The following is a 15,951-nucleotide window of genomic DNA, read 5'->3' as shown; positions in this document are numbered from 1 at the left end:
TCACAATTTTTACGTTAAGCATATTTATTAGCATTATGTATACATGCATTATGTAGAGAGATGTATGTATAGACACACTCATATATACATATACATATTGAATTCAGTTAAGCTTCAATTTGTCCTAAGTTGACTGTAAATCTATTTTCCCAATTTAAAATAATATTCAATCTATTTAGCACAAAGGTGTTCTCTCTGCTGTAACTCCAGTTTCTACACTTCAATCCCAATCAGACAACATCTTTTCACCACAGCTGTTCTCTGATTCTTATAACATTTCAGATTAGCAATCATTACATTTCTTAAAGGGCCACATTACACTCTATGAGCGTATTAGTCATAACCCATTTTTTTATTTCAGCAAAAAAAATCACATAATTCCTTCCCTAAGCCCCTTTCAGGCTGTTGTAGGTACTTCCAGATGTGCCATGTAGGTAAACTTCTGTTTAAACGCTGCTTTCTTGTCTCAACAATGCATATGCTTAGAAGATTCAGTTTGGTTACTGACTTAAGACAAGTGACTCAGTGACACATAGGGAATGGGGGGAATGGGGCAGCATTAACTAGCTCCATAAACCACTAAAAATCTGTACAGTTAGTGTTATACCTTTGAATTAGAGACAAAATCAAGTCGGGAGGTGGCATACGTAGCAGATAAAAAGATACTGGCACCGCTTTAGCGATGCCTGCGATGGGGCCGTATCTACAACCCCAGATCCTTGTATTTATTTGTCAAGATGCTACACTTAAAAAAATAATGATAAGTCAACAGAAAAACAAGCAAAGACCAAGAGCTTCTTCTGCAACAAAATGCTCCAGGTACAGTAGTAAAAAGTCCTGCGAGCCCCAGGTGAAATGTGACTTTCCGAGGGAAGTGGATAATTTTTACTTGATGGTGAATCGTTAGAAGTGAGCCAGATGATTAAACTTAATGGAACAGCCACATTAAACTGAAATTAGTAAAAACATGCCTCGGGCAGCATACAACCTTTTATTTGTTGTTGTTTAACTTCTGCCTTTTACAGTGGCCATGATGAATGACATCACAAAAGAAAAAAATCCAATTAAACTCTAAGAGCTCAATAAACCCCTAATGTCTGCTTGTCACCACCGCTTTCACTTGCACTGATGTCTTCTTACGTTTCCTCTTTTCCCCAAGAAGAGAAAAAAGAACTGGCCTCAGGGGGGTTCAGTGGAAGGGAAGTAGAGGGGGAAAGAGCACACAAAGGCTTCTGGAGGTTTCTATTCTGTGCGCTCCATCAGATGCAAACACTGCACTGGGAGGGGGATGAGGTTAAATTGTTTTATTATTATACAATGCCTGAGTGAAGAGATGCACTTTCCCACTAGTTTTCAAATATTGATAAATCAGAATTGGGATCTGCAGAGCAATCCCTGTTCACGCTCTTAGTTGGCATCTCCACTGCCCTTTTACATTGTCTTGGTGTTTGTTCTATAAGTCATCGAAATGGTCTCTCCTGACAGCTAAAAATAAGTTTCTGATTACTTTTACCTGAATAAATCTTGTCATCCAATGTGGTATTCACCTACTAATTGTGCAACAACTACATATTGAAAGTGATGAAAGAACCGGCTGAGGGGAGTCTATAATCTAGCGGAATGCAGGATATAATAAATCATGTGGAAAGATAGCAATGGCCACCTGATAGAAGAATACTGGCTTTTGATAACAGATTTTACCTTAGAGATACCATGTGTTTGTAAAATTGGGTTTTCAAAGGCCTCAGAACAAAGTTCTCAAAGTCAAAAGCAAAAACCTGTTTATTGTGAACTAAGAGCTAATAATAGTAACAATATCTTACATTTGGAAGACACTTTATAATTTATAAAACACATGCTTTTATCGCATGTTTATGTAGGAACTAACATAGTATTTGTATATAGTCTCTTAGTGCTTCACTACAGCCTTGTCCTGTAGCTCAATTATCTTCATTTTCTGATAAGGATCCCAGGGCTTGGAAGTTAATTGACTGTCCTATTGAGAGAGAGAGAATGAGCAAGGCCCACACTTGGGACTCCTGGTGTGGTGCCCCCTGCACTGTGCCAGGCTGCTGACCATGGCTGTCCTAGAGCCAGATCCAAAGGGCAGTGACATTGGTTTCATTACTCATGAGTTAATGAAATAGCTTTTTAAGAGCTCTCTTCAGTCATAAGAATTTGACGATGGAGAGTTAAAACTTTCCCCAGTGACTCTTTCTGTGTAGTCAGGGTTTCAGCGTTTTCTTAGCACATCACATTACACAAATCATGGAGTGCTCTTGTTTTACATTTCTTATTGCGTTTGTCTCACTTCTAAGCAATTTCCTCCCCGTTCGCACTTACCTTGCATGATTTCTGTCAAATTGCTTTCAAGGCCACTAATTGTATAAATAATATTCTCTTCCTCAAACTCTGCTATTAACTAGTGGTAGCTGTGTGGCATTAGACACAGTTTATCTCTCAAAATGAGAAGGTTGCACGGAATAATCGATAAGCCTCTTCTTGCACTCAAGTTCTAATCTGACTCTCACATGAGCTGCATGATTTGGGAAACACTACATATAGGAGCCTCAGTTTTCTTGACTCTCGCAGTGATGGATTCAATTATCTCATGTTTCCCAAAATGAGTTTCTTGGAAAACTGTTTTGGGGAATATCAATACGGATCACACCCAAAAAGGATTCATTACATAAGAAAGTTCAGGAAAGCTAGATTAAATGATGTGTAGTACAGTTGTGGACTATAGGTACTCACAGCCTTTCCTAAGTTAATGGGCACTGGGTGACTCTACGAAAGAGGCAGAATATGAAGTATTTCCCAAAATTATTGGGCCACAGAACGCTTTTTCCTCAGCATTTTGTGTAAATGATATTCCATGGGACATACCTTTAGAAAGTCTGGGTTACATATTTTTTAAGTCCCTTTTTCCCCTGAGATTCTATTTTCAAATGTGTTTGTAGACATTACTCTGAACATTCCATGCAGTATCAATCAAGAGAACACAGAGATGGTTTACCTGCTGCTGTTGTTGCCATTACTGTTGTAACATAGCCTATATTCCACTTAGACAGAGTTGAAATAAGGTAGAGATTGTTGCCAAACAGAACTTGGGTCTGCTCACCTGCTGCACAGCAAAGCCAATCTACTGACACCAGGTTGTAATGAAGGAAAGTACAGTGTTTATTGGAGGCACCAAGCAAGGAGAATGGGCAGCTCATGCTCAAAAGGCCCAAACTCCCCAATGGCTTTCAGGAAAGGGTTTTTAAAGGCAACATTTGGCATGAGGATTGCAGCTCATGGACCTTCTTCTGACTGGTTGGTGGTGAGGTAACAGGGTGATGTTTCAAGGAATCATAATCATCAACCTTCTGAATCTGGCATCTGCATGCTTGTGGTAACATGTAATCACCATCCTCTACCTTGTGCGGGGGAGCTTAGTTTCTGCAGAACTCAAAAATATATGTCAGATTGTTACGTATATCTCTTCAGGAGGAACTAGGACTCTGTTTTATCACTGAACTATTTGCTTTTCCTTTGTTTCTGCATTCCCTCACTTACCTAATTAGTAACTGCTTGAGTCTGCTCTTTGGAACTCAGGAAAGACCTAGGAGACTAAAGCCTTTCTCTACAAACAAGAAACAGGAAGCACAGAGGGGCTTTTGTACCCAGGAGGGCCCCACAGGGTCCTACTAGCCATTAAAGCTGACTTGTCTGTATGTAGCTGACACTTACAACTAAGATCTGAAAACAGTTCTCCTTGGTAAAAAGCACTTTTTGAAAAAACTTGTGAATAGGGTTAGGTTATTGGAAGACCTATGAGATACTGCCTAAACTTTTGCTGAGGTGGGGAAAAGGGAACTAAAGAAACAACAGGGAAGTCAATAGAGTGGATATAAAGTTCAGGGTAAGTAACCCATGGGCTACTTTTCCAAGTTAGGATCGCCCTCTTCACTTCAGTGGTATCTTCATGTTCATTACCGCAACCCTTTACCTGGACCCATTTCACTGGCTGTTAATCTTATCAGAGCCTCTGCTTGATGACCTTCAGGAACAGAGAACCCACTGCTTCATAAGGCAGACTATTCAATCTAATCTTTTAGAAGGTCCTTTCCCATATTAAACTAAAATATGTGTTAAATATTCTTTTCCAATTTATCTTGTAAATTTATCTTATTCCAATTTAGCTTGTAAATTCTTATTCCAATTTATCTTGTAAATTACCTAGTCAGGGTGGTCTCAAGGCATTGTCCCTGACAGCACTTAAGATGTTTCTCAAACACTTTGAGTTGAATTTCATAAATAAATTTCACATCTTCCTAGAAAATTGACTATAATCTCCATCATATTAGAATCAAGAAGATTGACTAGCTTTCCTAAATTCACCAAGATAGCAATGTGTAGTGGCAAAATGTACACTCTGATTCAAAAACCAAAATCCTTTTCTCAGTAGTATATTGCTTGTCTAGTGTATCTGTATATTGCTTGTCTAGTGTATCTGTGTACATAAAAGTGAGGGGGAGAGTGTATTAATAGATCTGAAAGCTGTAGTGAAAATAGTTTTGTTGCCGCCAGGCCTCTATGTCCTTGGGCATCTTACTATTGCTCTGGCCTTTAGTTTTCCATTCTTCAAAATCAGGATTACTAAATTTTATCCCAGCTCTGTTCCACTTCTGGAAATCTCTGTGATTATAAGGAAACATGTTCATTAACGAATGGCATTTACTACTGAGGATTTAAGTAAATAGTAAAAGAGAACAATCTGCAACCCTTAGAAAGACTTGAATGAAAGTTAACATAGCGTTGCATCATAAAGACAAACAGTTCAGGATCACATGCTTGACTTTTACTTTCTTTAATTTTTTTTTTCTACACTAGTTACATTCAGACCAGGATAGAGGAGATGGATCACTTAAATATATCCTTTCAGGAGATGGAGCAGGAGATCTCTTCATTATCAATGAAAACACAGGGGATATACAGGCCACCAAGAGGCTGGACAGGGAAGAAAAACCTGTTTACATCCTTCGAGCTCAGGCCATAAACAGAAAAACAGGGAGACCTGTGGAGCCCGAGTCTGAATTCATCATCAAGATCCATGACATCAATGACAATGAACCAATATTCACCAAGGAGGTTTACACAGCCACTGTTCCTGAAATGTCTGATGTCGGTGAGTGAGATGTGATTCAACCATTTCCTCTAGTACATCAACTGAATAACAAGTCCTATGAGTGAAATTTGCTGAATTGAATGAACTTAGCTGCTAAATTCTAGAAGCATTGTGTTTCAAACAGTCCATTTATGTCCTTTTTGTAAGTGCACCGGTGTCTCCTAATATGACTCTAGTCTTATTATTTTTAAGAAAACAGCATTTCCTCTAGTGATTAGGGTATGAAAAGTGGCAGGGTGAGAGGGGGAGGGAGGAGAGACCATTTCATTTAATTCCTCCCCCACTCAAAATGCCCACTTTATTTCTTGGACTGAAAGGCAGCAGCCCTCTCTATTTCTCTTAGCCCATAGTGGTATTAGGCTTCAGGTAAGGATCTCCCCAATGGAAAATAAAAGCCCTGAATTTACAGTCCAGACTAAAGAGTAATTATATTTGAGAAAGAGATTCAAAGAAAACTTTTTAAAAAATCCATAAACAATATGCAGACGATGTCTAGAGGATATGTTCTTTACTAAGTGGTAGAAATTAAGAGACTTTCATGACATTAATATGGTAAATTAATATTTTGTGCACAATTCTACTACCAGTTTTAAAGTTAATATGTGTGCATTTAATTTGCTTAGATTGGGAAAAGGTAAATAGAATTTAAATTAAGAAAAAAATCCTACTGACATCACTGTCAGCCACATTAAAACACTTCAGGGGAGACAATGACAAATGTTCAACTATTGTGTAAAGGGTTATTTTAAGTTATATTCAGTGTCAAGTTCAAAAGGGCTAAATTACATAATAAAAAACATTTCCATAATTTTGCGAGTCGGATATCAGAGACATTTCAGTTCACAATTCTAAGACTTGGAAAATACATAATCTACAGAAATGATTATAAAACATCTCAATTTTTCCCATGAAGAAGTTACTCATCTCATTACTTGAAGTCACTTTTTGTTAGAAAAATCACAAATGATCACCAAAGTTAAGAGGAGGATTAGAATTCTTTTAAGAGGAAGATTTGTTAGGAAAAATATTTTTCCTCTACGTGGTAAAGGGCAGGAAGAATTAATGAAGGACAGCCTGGTCATCAGCACCACACTGGGCAACTCTAACAAGATGTGCAAAGTGTAACTGCACAATATAAGGGGCAGCGTACTCTTGAAGTCATTATAGAATTAAATGTTTTATGAATATTTGAGGGTAGCTGGCCGTAACACGTCTTGAGGAAGAGAAGCCTTTTTCCAATCTGCACACAGGCACAGTTATGTTGACATTCATCATTATCATAAATTAACATGTCATTATTGTGATAGTAAAGGCATCCCAAAAGAATTACATGAAGGTAGTGGGACAATAACAAGGTAGTAAAAATGGACTTCGGGGCTTCCCTGGTGGCGCAGTGGTTGAGAGTCCGCCTGCCGATGCAGGGGACACGGGTTCGTGCCCCGGTCCGGGAAGATCCCACATGCCGCGGAGCGGCTGGACCCGTGAGCCATGGCCGCTGAGCCTGTGCGTCCGGAGCCTGTGCTCCGCAGCGGGAGAGGCCACGGCAGTGAGAGGCCCGCGTACCGCAAAAAAAAAAAAAAAAAAAAGGACTTTGACGACAAACAGACCTAAGTTTGAAACTATCCCTACTAATAAGCAGCAACGTGGCCTTAGGTAAATAAATGACTTGATGTCTCTGATCCTCCAGTTCCATATGTATAAAAAAGAAATAATAAACATCAACTCCTAATCCTTATCGTAAGAATGAAAGGAGAAAACAAGTGCAGAGCCCCCAGTACCACATCTGGCAACTAATAGGCACTCAAAGTGTCCAGATAACCATATTCTAAAAGCAATCAAATTTTGTACTGATGTCAAATAAGAACGTAGGTGTCTGTTGACTTCTACTACTCCTCGCTTTAAAATCATATGCTCTCATTTTCCCTACATACCTTGTCAAATTACAAGGACGGGTGCTCTATCTCATGCATCAACATGCTACCTCCAGAGCATCCAACCCTAACACAGTACAGTATATTTGTTCAATAAATGGAACAATTTATTACATTACAAAAGCAATGTAAAAATTACTATTTACATTACAAAATGTAATTTGTAATTATAATGTAATTTGTAATTTGTAAATAATGTAATTATTTACATTACAAAAGCAATGTAAAAATTCTAATATTCCCTAAATGTGACTTCCCTGCCCTGTTCGTGGACAGAATTCTAGCAGTATGCTTACTCTTTGTCTAATATGAATACCAAAAGTCAGCCATAAAATGATCTTAATCAGAGGGCCTTACCCTTTTTGGAAGTCACAGACCCCTTTGAGAATCAGATAAAGTCCATGGAACTTCTTCTCATTGTAATATACATGTAAAAATTTGCATGGAATTTCTTGGGGGTTAGGGATACTTTGAAGGTTATTATTAACTGTGGTCTCTAAGATAAGAATGCCAATCTAAAACAACATAGCCTTCTTTGTGGATTTAATTATAATCATCTTTTGGGATTATAAATTCTGGATGTGTATCCTCTGCTATTCCAATTAATTCTTTACTTAATCCAAAACTACTTCTCATAAGGTTCAAGGTCTTTCAACCTCTTAGAATTATCAGATTTATCACTTAGGATGCTTTTATTTGTAAGTAACAGAAAACACAATTCAAATTACTTTAAACAATGCAAGCATTTATTGGTCACATTACTTAAGTCCAAAAGTAAAGTGGACTTTGAACATAGTTTGATTTGTGTTCTAGATATTTCTGTGTAATTTTCTGTCCTATTCAGCTTTGTCCTCAGGCTGGCATTGCTAAGATCACAAAATAGCTACTGCATTTGCAGGCTCCACACCGGCACGTTCTAGTCCAGGAGTAAAAGCACCTATGACACAGCAAATTTCCAGCAAAATCACGAATGGCCTCCTGATTAAACAATACCTACACTAATCCTCGTAGAAAAAATAGTGCAAGATGCCAATAGATTTAGGCCTAGATAACTTGAAAGAATTGCCGTAGCAAGAATCCAATCAAATCTCACCCTTGGAGATGGGTTGGAATCAGTTACACCCAAAGTCATGATCATTCCCATGCTTCCCTTTAATTTAATCCTTACAATATTTATTAATGTTGATCACATTCCTTCAGAGTGAGAAATCCAAGGCTTTTTAGCCCAGCATCCCACTGTAGTTCTTCACTCCCTTGCCATGATAGTTTTCTGTAGAAGTAAGATTGTGCTTTTTCCTTATGTGTGGGTATCAAGGACCCGTCATTAACCCTTAATTTATTTTCAATTCATGTTTCTGTCATTACAGGCACATTTGTTGTGCAAGTCACTGCAACTGACGCTGATGATCCAACGTACGGAAACAGTGCTAAAATTGTCTATAGCATCCTACAGGGGCAGCCCTATTTTTCAGTTGAATCAGAAACAGGTTAGAATTCCTTTTGTATCTTCTTTTTACCATCTGTAATTTTAATCGACATGCTCAACTGAGCTAGCATATTTTTTAATAAAAACAATCAGTGTGATTGAATTTTCTTAGATTCATCTCCCCAACACCAGCAATACACTTGTAAATATGACATCCAGGTCATTTTAAGCAAGAAATCTGACAATGGATCTTTCATCCACCATGTTTATTCAGATGAGATTCAGAAAAATTACACATTGTTTTATTCTCTTTTCCAGTTTGAGATGAAGCTAAAAGGCCAACTCCTTCTGATAGCCAGTAGGGCTGTTTATACATAATCTGATTTTTCTTTTTCTAGTTATTTAGTAGGATCGCATCTCTCTACCCTGCTGGGAAGCTAGATGTAGCCATGTGATTTATTGGGGCCAATAAAATGTAGCAGTGATACGAGTCATTTCCAAGCGAAACTTTTAGACCTGGTGCACAACCCACCATGTTCCCTTCCTCTTGCCACAGTGATCATGGATGGAAACCAGTATCGAGTGGGTCTCCAGCCTGAATGTCTAAGGGTTTTCATGAGCAGAGCTTCTTACTGGCCTGCACAGGGCACTACAGTTCAGTTAAACCACTAAAATTTTACTTTTGTTGTCACGTTGTCTAGCTTTTCCTAACTGCTACTGCCCTAAAAAACAAAACGGATTGCCTTAATGGAATCCTTCTTCAACATCTCATTTTTCTGCACTATCTCCACAGAGTAGCATACTATCTTATGATGAACTGTTTTTTAATAAATATCACTTGTATTGTATAGTAAATTCTACACATATTTTTGCTGTCATAATAGGAGTAGAGTTCCTTTTATACGATTTTTAAGCATCCATTATTGTTAGTAGAAATCAAAACCTTTCTAGGTCACTACATCCAGTTGGAAATCGATGTAAGACGTGCCATGAACTTAGAAAGAATCCCAAGGAAAAAGGAAATGTTGAGTTTAAAAACAATGAGGACGAAAAATTAGAATTATTCAATTTAAAGGACAGAAGGCTAAGGTGACCTCCCGTGTTTAAATAGAGAAGTACTATTATCTGGAGAACAGAAAGCAGCTTCACTTTCACTGAAGCCAGCACTGCAGGAATGAAATTGAGGTGTTCATTCCTAACTGTTGTCTGAGGTATTCTTGTTAAAAATAAAAAAAGATATTTTCAGCTTCACTAGTCATTAAGCACTGGAATGTGCCACCTGAGAAGGTTATAAAGCCTTCTCCAGTGATTTTTGAAAGAATGCTGCTAATTGAAGCATAAGCCTTACATAGAAATTAGACAAACTTTTAGAGTTCTTTAAACTAATTATTTTATAACCATCTAACAACAGAGATAAATTTTACCTAACTGAAGAATGTTGGTCACTGCTGGGACCTGTTGAACTAAAGTTCACGTCAGCTTTAGGGAAAAAATTCTCTAGGATCATACAAGATGATCATTATGAGACAACTGATGCTGTGTTTTTATAAGACCACAGTTTTGTGGTTTAGAAGATCCTCAGAGCATTCATGATGGTGGGTATATTTGCTGAGGAATTAGTTAATTCGGTAATGTGAAACTCAGGAGTCAGTTCAAGTATATATGACTTTATTAATTTCCTCATAATGCACCTAGTGTCCTTTATCAAGCAGCTACAGTAGTCTAGCACTGTGCCACACGCCAAGTTATATTTTGCTGTGTCATCTTATAACACTTAATATTTATAGCACTTACAGTCTGCACTATTGCAGGATGTGACTTGTACTTGTTTTCATTCTCCTTGCATTATAGGTGTATTTTTTTTAATGTATCTATGTATCTACCTCCCCTATGTGGGTTTAATTTCCTTCAGTATGAAGGAAATTGATTACTATTGATTGATTACTATAATCAATCATCTTAATGGTCAACCATGACATCTGCACAGTGTGATGCATATTGTGGGTGACAATCTATGTTTGTTTGCATAAATAAATGATTTTGTAAAGTATTTTTAATATATCCCTTTCCATTTCTGAACTTCATATCCATAGGTATCATCAAGACAGCCTTGCTCAACATGGATCGTGAAAACAGGGAGCAGTACCAAGTGGTGATTCAAGCCAAGGATATGGGTGGACAGATGGGGGGATTGTCTGGGACCACCACAGTGAACATCACGCTGACGGATGTCAATGACAACCCTCCCCGGTTTCCCCAGAGTAGGAACATTTGATTGAATGAGTGTCTTCAGTGCACTTTTGTAAAACTGTAACTTTAAGAATGATATTTATTTCCCGTTATTATTATTAATTGCCAAAGTCAGTGAATTTAGTAAGAACTGGCACATTTATTAAAATGAGTGGACAACACTGATGCTCAGTAGATGTGAACATTTATTGGTAATTAGCTGAGCGATAGTCTGATATGGTTATTATAAAAGCAACATCATTATTTTATTTTTCCTTATTAATAAGACCACCACAGGCATAAATATGCTTGTGCAGAACATATGTATACAAGCCTGCTGCTGTTAGGAAAAATTTGACTTTATATTTTGTGAATTTAATCAGGCATGTAATCTCCCTTAAGTCCTCACGAGGCTTTGCAAGGGGAGGATTTATCATTTTACTGTTTCTAAAAATACAACTGTGGAAATAACTATTTACTTAATCCATTTGTAATCATAAATAGTTTTCTACATTATGGTTAATTGAGATACCAAAAGTCATCTCTAAAATCTTTAACGCTCATGATTAGGTAAGAAGGACGATAAAGGAGAAACCAGCATTCATAAATGCCCACTCTGTCTCAAGCAGTACACTTGACCCTTTCACTTAGAGACCTCACATAGGTACTGGTTTTAATGACATTTTTCTTCCAGGATCAAAATTCCTTTCTGACTATGATTTCCTAAGAAAACTACCTGAATCCTGTCTTCCAGGAGAAAACAGCTGCCATCATTAAGTAGAAAACCCACTTACTCAAGCGTGGCCCTTTTGTAAAGCTGGTCAGCTAATAAGGGCTTCTTTTATAATGGAGATACACACAGATCAACAGGAAATAGTTTTATCTTGTTTACTTTTTTCAAGTATTTTAATCACAGTTAAATGCAAAAACAGAATAGCTAACTAATTTCTGATTTAACGGGGAGAAGAAAGGTTTTTATGAACGCTAAAACATCCCCCACAGAGGCCTGAAATGAAAATATCAGAATCACCAGCACATTTCCCAGAAACCTCCTTTTCCATATGGGGACGTCCTGGGGAAGGATAACAGAAGGATTACCCATACCACAGGACCTTCCCCCTCTGTGCTCTCTCCTTGAATAAATAGACTGTGATCATTACTGCGTAATGTCCCGAGGCAAGGGACCAGAGAATATAGAAAGGGGCTGGAGGCACCCGAAAGGGAAGTGGAATACACTAGAGAAAAACTTGGCATGTTTTATCATTTTACCAAGGATGAGCTCAATCAATACTTAGTGGATTAAATATTGTTGAAGGACTATATTTTAGTAGTGTCATAGTCTATAAATTTTTTTTCCAAAGCAATTTGTGTAAATAGTTGGCAAAATGTAATGGGTGAGAATAGAATAAGTTTTGTTTTTACTATTTGTCTGTTCCTAAGCACATGCTGGCCTGACAGATCTAATTGAAACTCACATGTACTCTCCTTCAACGTCTTTTCCAACATGAGAAAAGTATATGTCTAGCTTTTAAATTAGTAATATAAATACAAGAATGGGAGAAATCTATGCATAGAAAAAACACTAGTAAAATTTAAAGGAAGAAATTAGTCAAAATTAGAAAAAATTAAGAGATTTTTTCTCAATGTATTTATCTATATCCCTAACTGCAACTAGACCAGCTTCATGTAGGAGTGAAGGAATCTCTACTTGGATACATTCTGGAAGTGCTGTAATTTGTTTTCACCTTCAGTTATTATTAGCAATGACAGAAAGAGCTCTTTTAAAGAACACCTAGTAATTGGCTTAAAGTCACAGTTCAGGTTAAATTCTTTTTTATTCTTTCTGCTAGATTACATTAACAGGGGTCTTTGCAACCTTCTGCACCCTCCTTTCACAGTTCAAACTTTCTCACAATCACACCAAAAACTTGGAAGCCTACTTACAGGACAAGAAAAGTGTTTTCCCTTTGCCACGAGACAGGTCATGAAATAGAAGAAATATTCTTAATAATCATGAAAGTAAAAACGTTAAGGAGACTAGGGCACCATTAATTATTTTAAGGAAAGCACGAATCTGCCTGCATCCATGGTAATGTGTGAACGAACTGCTAGAAAATGGGTTTTGTTTTTAGTATGATGGAGTGTAATTAGTCTATGTTTGACTTATTTCTGTCTGGTGATTAATAGGTACATACCAGTTTAAAACCCCTGAATCATCTCCGCCGGGTACACCAATTGGCAGGATCAAAGCCAGTGATGCCGACCTGGGAGAAAATGCTGAAATTGAGTACAGCATTACAGAGGGAGAGGGGCTGGACATGTTCGATGTCATCACCGATCAGGAAACCCAGGAAGGGATTATAACTGTCAAAAAGGTAATGCATTTTTTAAAATACCACACAAATGAAGGCATTTACTTTTCTCTGGTCCCTAAGGAACTGGGGGCAATTACATCTCACATGAACGTTCCTCTCAAGTCTTGTTTTATTAATTTTCTTTTTAAGACCTAGTCTAATTACATTGAGAGTTCTTTGGTTGGCTTTCAGGGGTCCTCAATAATCTTATACATTCATTAATTCCGTACTTTCAATAAATTTTTATTAAAAACTTCCTAAGTAAATAAACAATATAAACAAATGATATACAAAAAATACATGAAATAAATAATGTAAGTGAAGAATAAATTTAAAAACAGTTCCAGACACTGTTCTAGATGCTGGAGGTGCAATAGTACCTTCAACAGGATGGTCTCTCCTCTCAGGGAACTGCTCCCATGGACAAGGAAGCAAATAAACAAAGAAACATGTATAACTACAAACTCCATTACGTGCTTTGAAGGAAGAGAATAATACAAGCAGTGATAAAGATGGTTTGAATTAGAGAGGATACATAAAGACCACAAAAATAAAGTAGCAATATTTCCTGCAAGCTCTTTAGCTACTTTTTGGAACACAATAATAAAGATTTTATATTCTTAATTCCTATTTTCCCCTATGTACTTATTCACTATTTAACCCGCAGAACTGTTTGGTACCACGGAGCAGTATACTAAAATATGGCAAAAATTAAAAACCAATAAACCGTGTGCTTCCAAGCTGAAAATAATATTAGTTTTGGTTACTTTTTTTTAAAGATTTCACTTTTATCATGTATGGTGTAATAGCTTCTCTCTCCTGTCGCATATTGTTGTATTTGCTGGTAAATATAAGCGTAAGTAGATGTAAATAAGAAGAAAAATTTTCATCTTAAGCTTTGGATTACATGCCTTAATATCTGGAAACACAATAAAACATGTTTAAGTGGCATTCAGATCAATGTTTTATACTATAATATAATTAGGAGGCCCATTAGTGTGCATTAACCTTTTTAATATTCTTAGTGCCTTATCAGATTCAAACTGAAATTTTGCCTAGCCGACTAAATCACATTCACTAACGTCTTGATTAATTGTGTTTCTCGTGAGCCTTGTCATATTATCATCTAAAACTAAAAGTCAGCAACAAGCATTTGGGTTCACTATGTCTCCAGAAGCAGAGATACTTCTCCTAAAGACCTCTGACAACAATGATCATTACTTTCTTTGGCAAGTAATTAGCCGGACGCCCTTATCAGGATATCACTTGGAATATTTTATCAACTCACGCTAAAAAAAAACCCATTTATAATCTATTTTATCTGAATGAAGAACAGGGAATCATGCTGCAGACCAGTGGTTCTCCATCCTGGCTGCACAGTAGAATCACTAGGGGAGGTGTTTAAAAGTATAGATTGCCATCCCCACCCCAGATATTCTGGTTTAATGGTCCAGGGTGGGGCTCAGATATTGGCAATTTTTTTAAATTAAAAAAAAATTTTTTTGGCCGTACCACGCAGCATGTGGGATCTTAGTTCCCTGACCAGGGATCGAACCCACACCCACTGCAGTGGAAGCACAGAGTCTTAACCACTGGACTGCCGGGGAAGTCCCTTGGCAAATTTTAAGCACTCATTAGCTGTTCAATTACAGCCAAATGTGACAACATCTGACACAGAAGGATCTACTACATATTTGCCAACCTGCCCCTGGCGAGGCTCCCTGTAGTCAAATATAAGGATTTTTTTTAAAGGGGGCCTGTTCTAGGTTCCCTCCTGCTTCTAGGTTCCCTCTCTTGCCCATCATAACTTGCACCCGTGGTGCGTGATTTCAGCCCACACTTCCATCAGGATTGTGTGGTATCTGAATTCCAATGTCTTTATCCAGTATCACGCTGTGTAGTGATGTCTCAAAGCAATATGATCACTTTCATTTATCAGTGATTTGCACTAAAAATGGCTCATGCCTTGGCTTTCTGTGTCTTGGCTGCTTTAAATATGTCACTTCTTCCTCCCCGCACCCCCCGCAAGCTCTTGGACTTTGAAAAGAAGAAAGTGTACAGCCTCAAAGTGGAAGCCTCCAACCCTCACATTGAACCCCGCTTTCTCTACCTGGGTCCATTCAAAGATTCAGCCACAGTTAAAATTATGGTGGAAGATGTAGACGAGCCCCCTGTCTTCAGCAAACTGGCCTACATCCTACAAATAAGAGAAGATGCTCAGATAAATACGACAGTAGGCTCAGTCACAGCCCAAGATCCAGATGCTGCCCGAAATCCTGTCAAGTAAGCACACTTCTGTGACATGTCTCTTCCATAAGTTTGTTGACTTATATTCAAATATTCACTTGTAAGTTGGAAAAGAGGAATCCTGTTTTTCCAATTAGTTTTCTCTTCCTGAAAAACTACTTTAAAGTACCTTTACTAACTCTGCTCTCCTTGCTCATCATAAAATATTATTTTAGCAACGATGTAAACCTAAAAAACTCAAAATTGGGGGTGAAAAAACATAAAATGACCTATAAGGAGGTTACTGCTTACATGGAAGTGGTACAAGGTAATGCAGCTGAATGGTCTGGATTTTTTTTTTTTTTTTTTTTTAGGTCTTAGATTTGTCAGAGATTGGTATGGAATGGAGAAAGCATTTTTAACAAACAAGGCGCTGTGCTTGAAAGTCAGTTTTTCAAGCGTGGAAGAACCCACCATGTAACACTTACAGGCAGAATTATGCTCCATTTGGATGCGTAATTTTTTTCTGTTGCAGACACGGATAAAAACAAGCACTGTTTCATGATACGTCTGTGAAATCCTGGGGAAATTAAATTAATAGAGCTGAATCCAAAT

At 37.6% G+C, this 15,951-nt stretch overlaps 1 protein-coding gene across 3 annotated transcripts in view; it reads left to right on the top strand.

The window, feature by feature from the left end:
* Positions 1–15,951, top strand: part of CDH6 (cadherin 6) — a 58,181-nt gene that overhangs the window by 26,069 nt on the left and 16,161 nt on the right. For 2 of the 3 annotated variants that reach the window (XM_060007085.1, XM_060007086.1), the window contains exons 2-6: positions 4,876–5,170; positions 8,469–8,588; positions 10,621–10,788; positions 12,944–13,131; positions 15,140–15,393. In XM_060007085.1, the coding sequence (XP_059863068.1) occupies positions 4,876–5,170; positions 8,469–8,588; positions 10,621–10,788; positions 12,944–13,131; positions 15,140–15,393 (1,025 nt within the window). The remainder of the gene's footprint in view (positions 1–4,875; positions 5,171–8,468; positions 8,589–10,620; positions 10,789–12,943; positions 13,132–15,139; positions 15,394–15,951) is intronic. The other variant, XM_060007087.1, reaches the window with a different exon arrangement.

Source organism: Delphinus delphis, chromosome 3 (genome assembly GCF_949987515.2).
Source record: "Delphinus delphis chromosome 3, mDelDel1.2, whole genome shotgun sequence".
Lineage (NCBI taxonomy): Eukaryota > Metazoa > Chordata > Mammalia > Artiodactyla > Delphinidae > Delphinus > Delphinus delphis.
The sequence above is the reverse complement of the archived record's forward strand: the minus strand, read 5'-3'. Positions and strand labels throughout refer to the sequence as shown.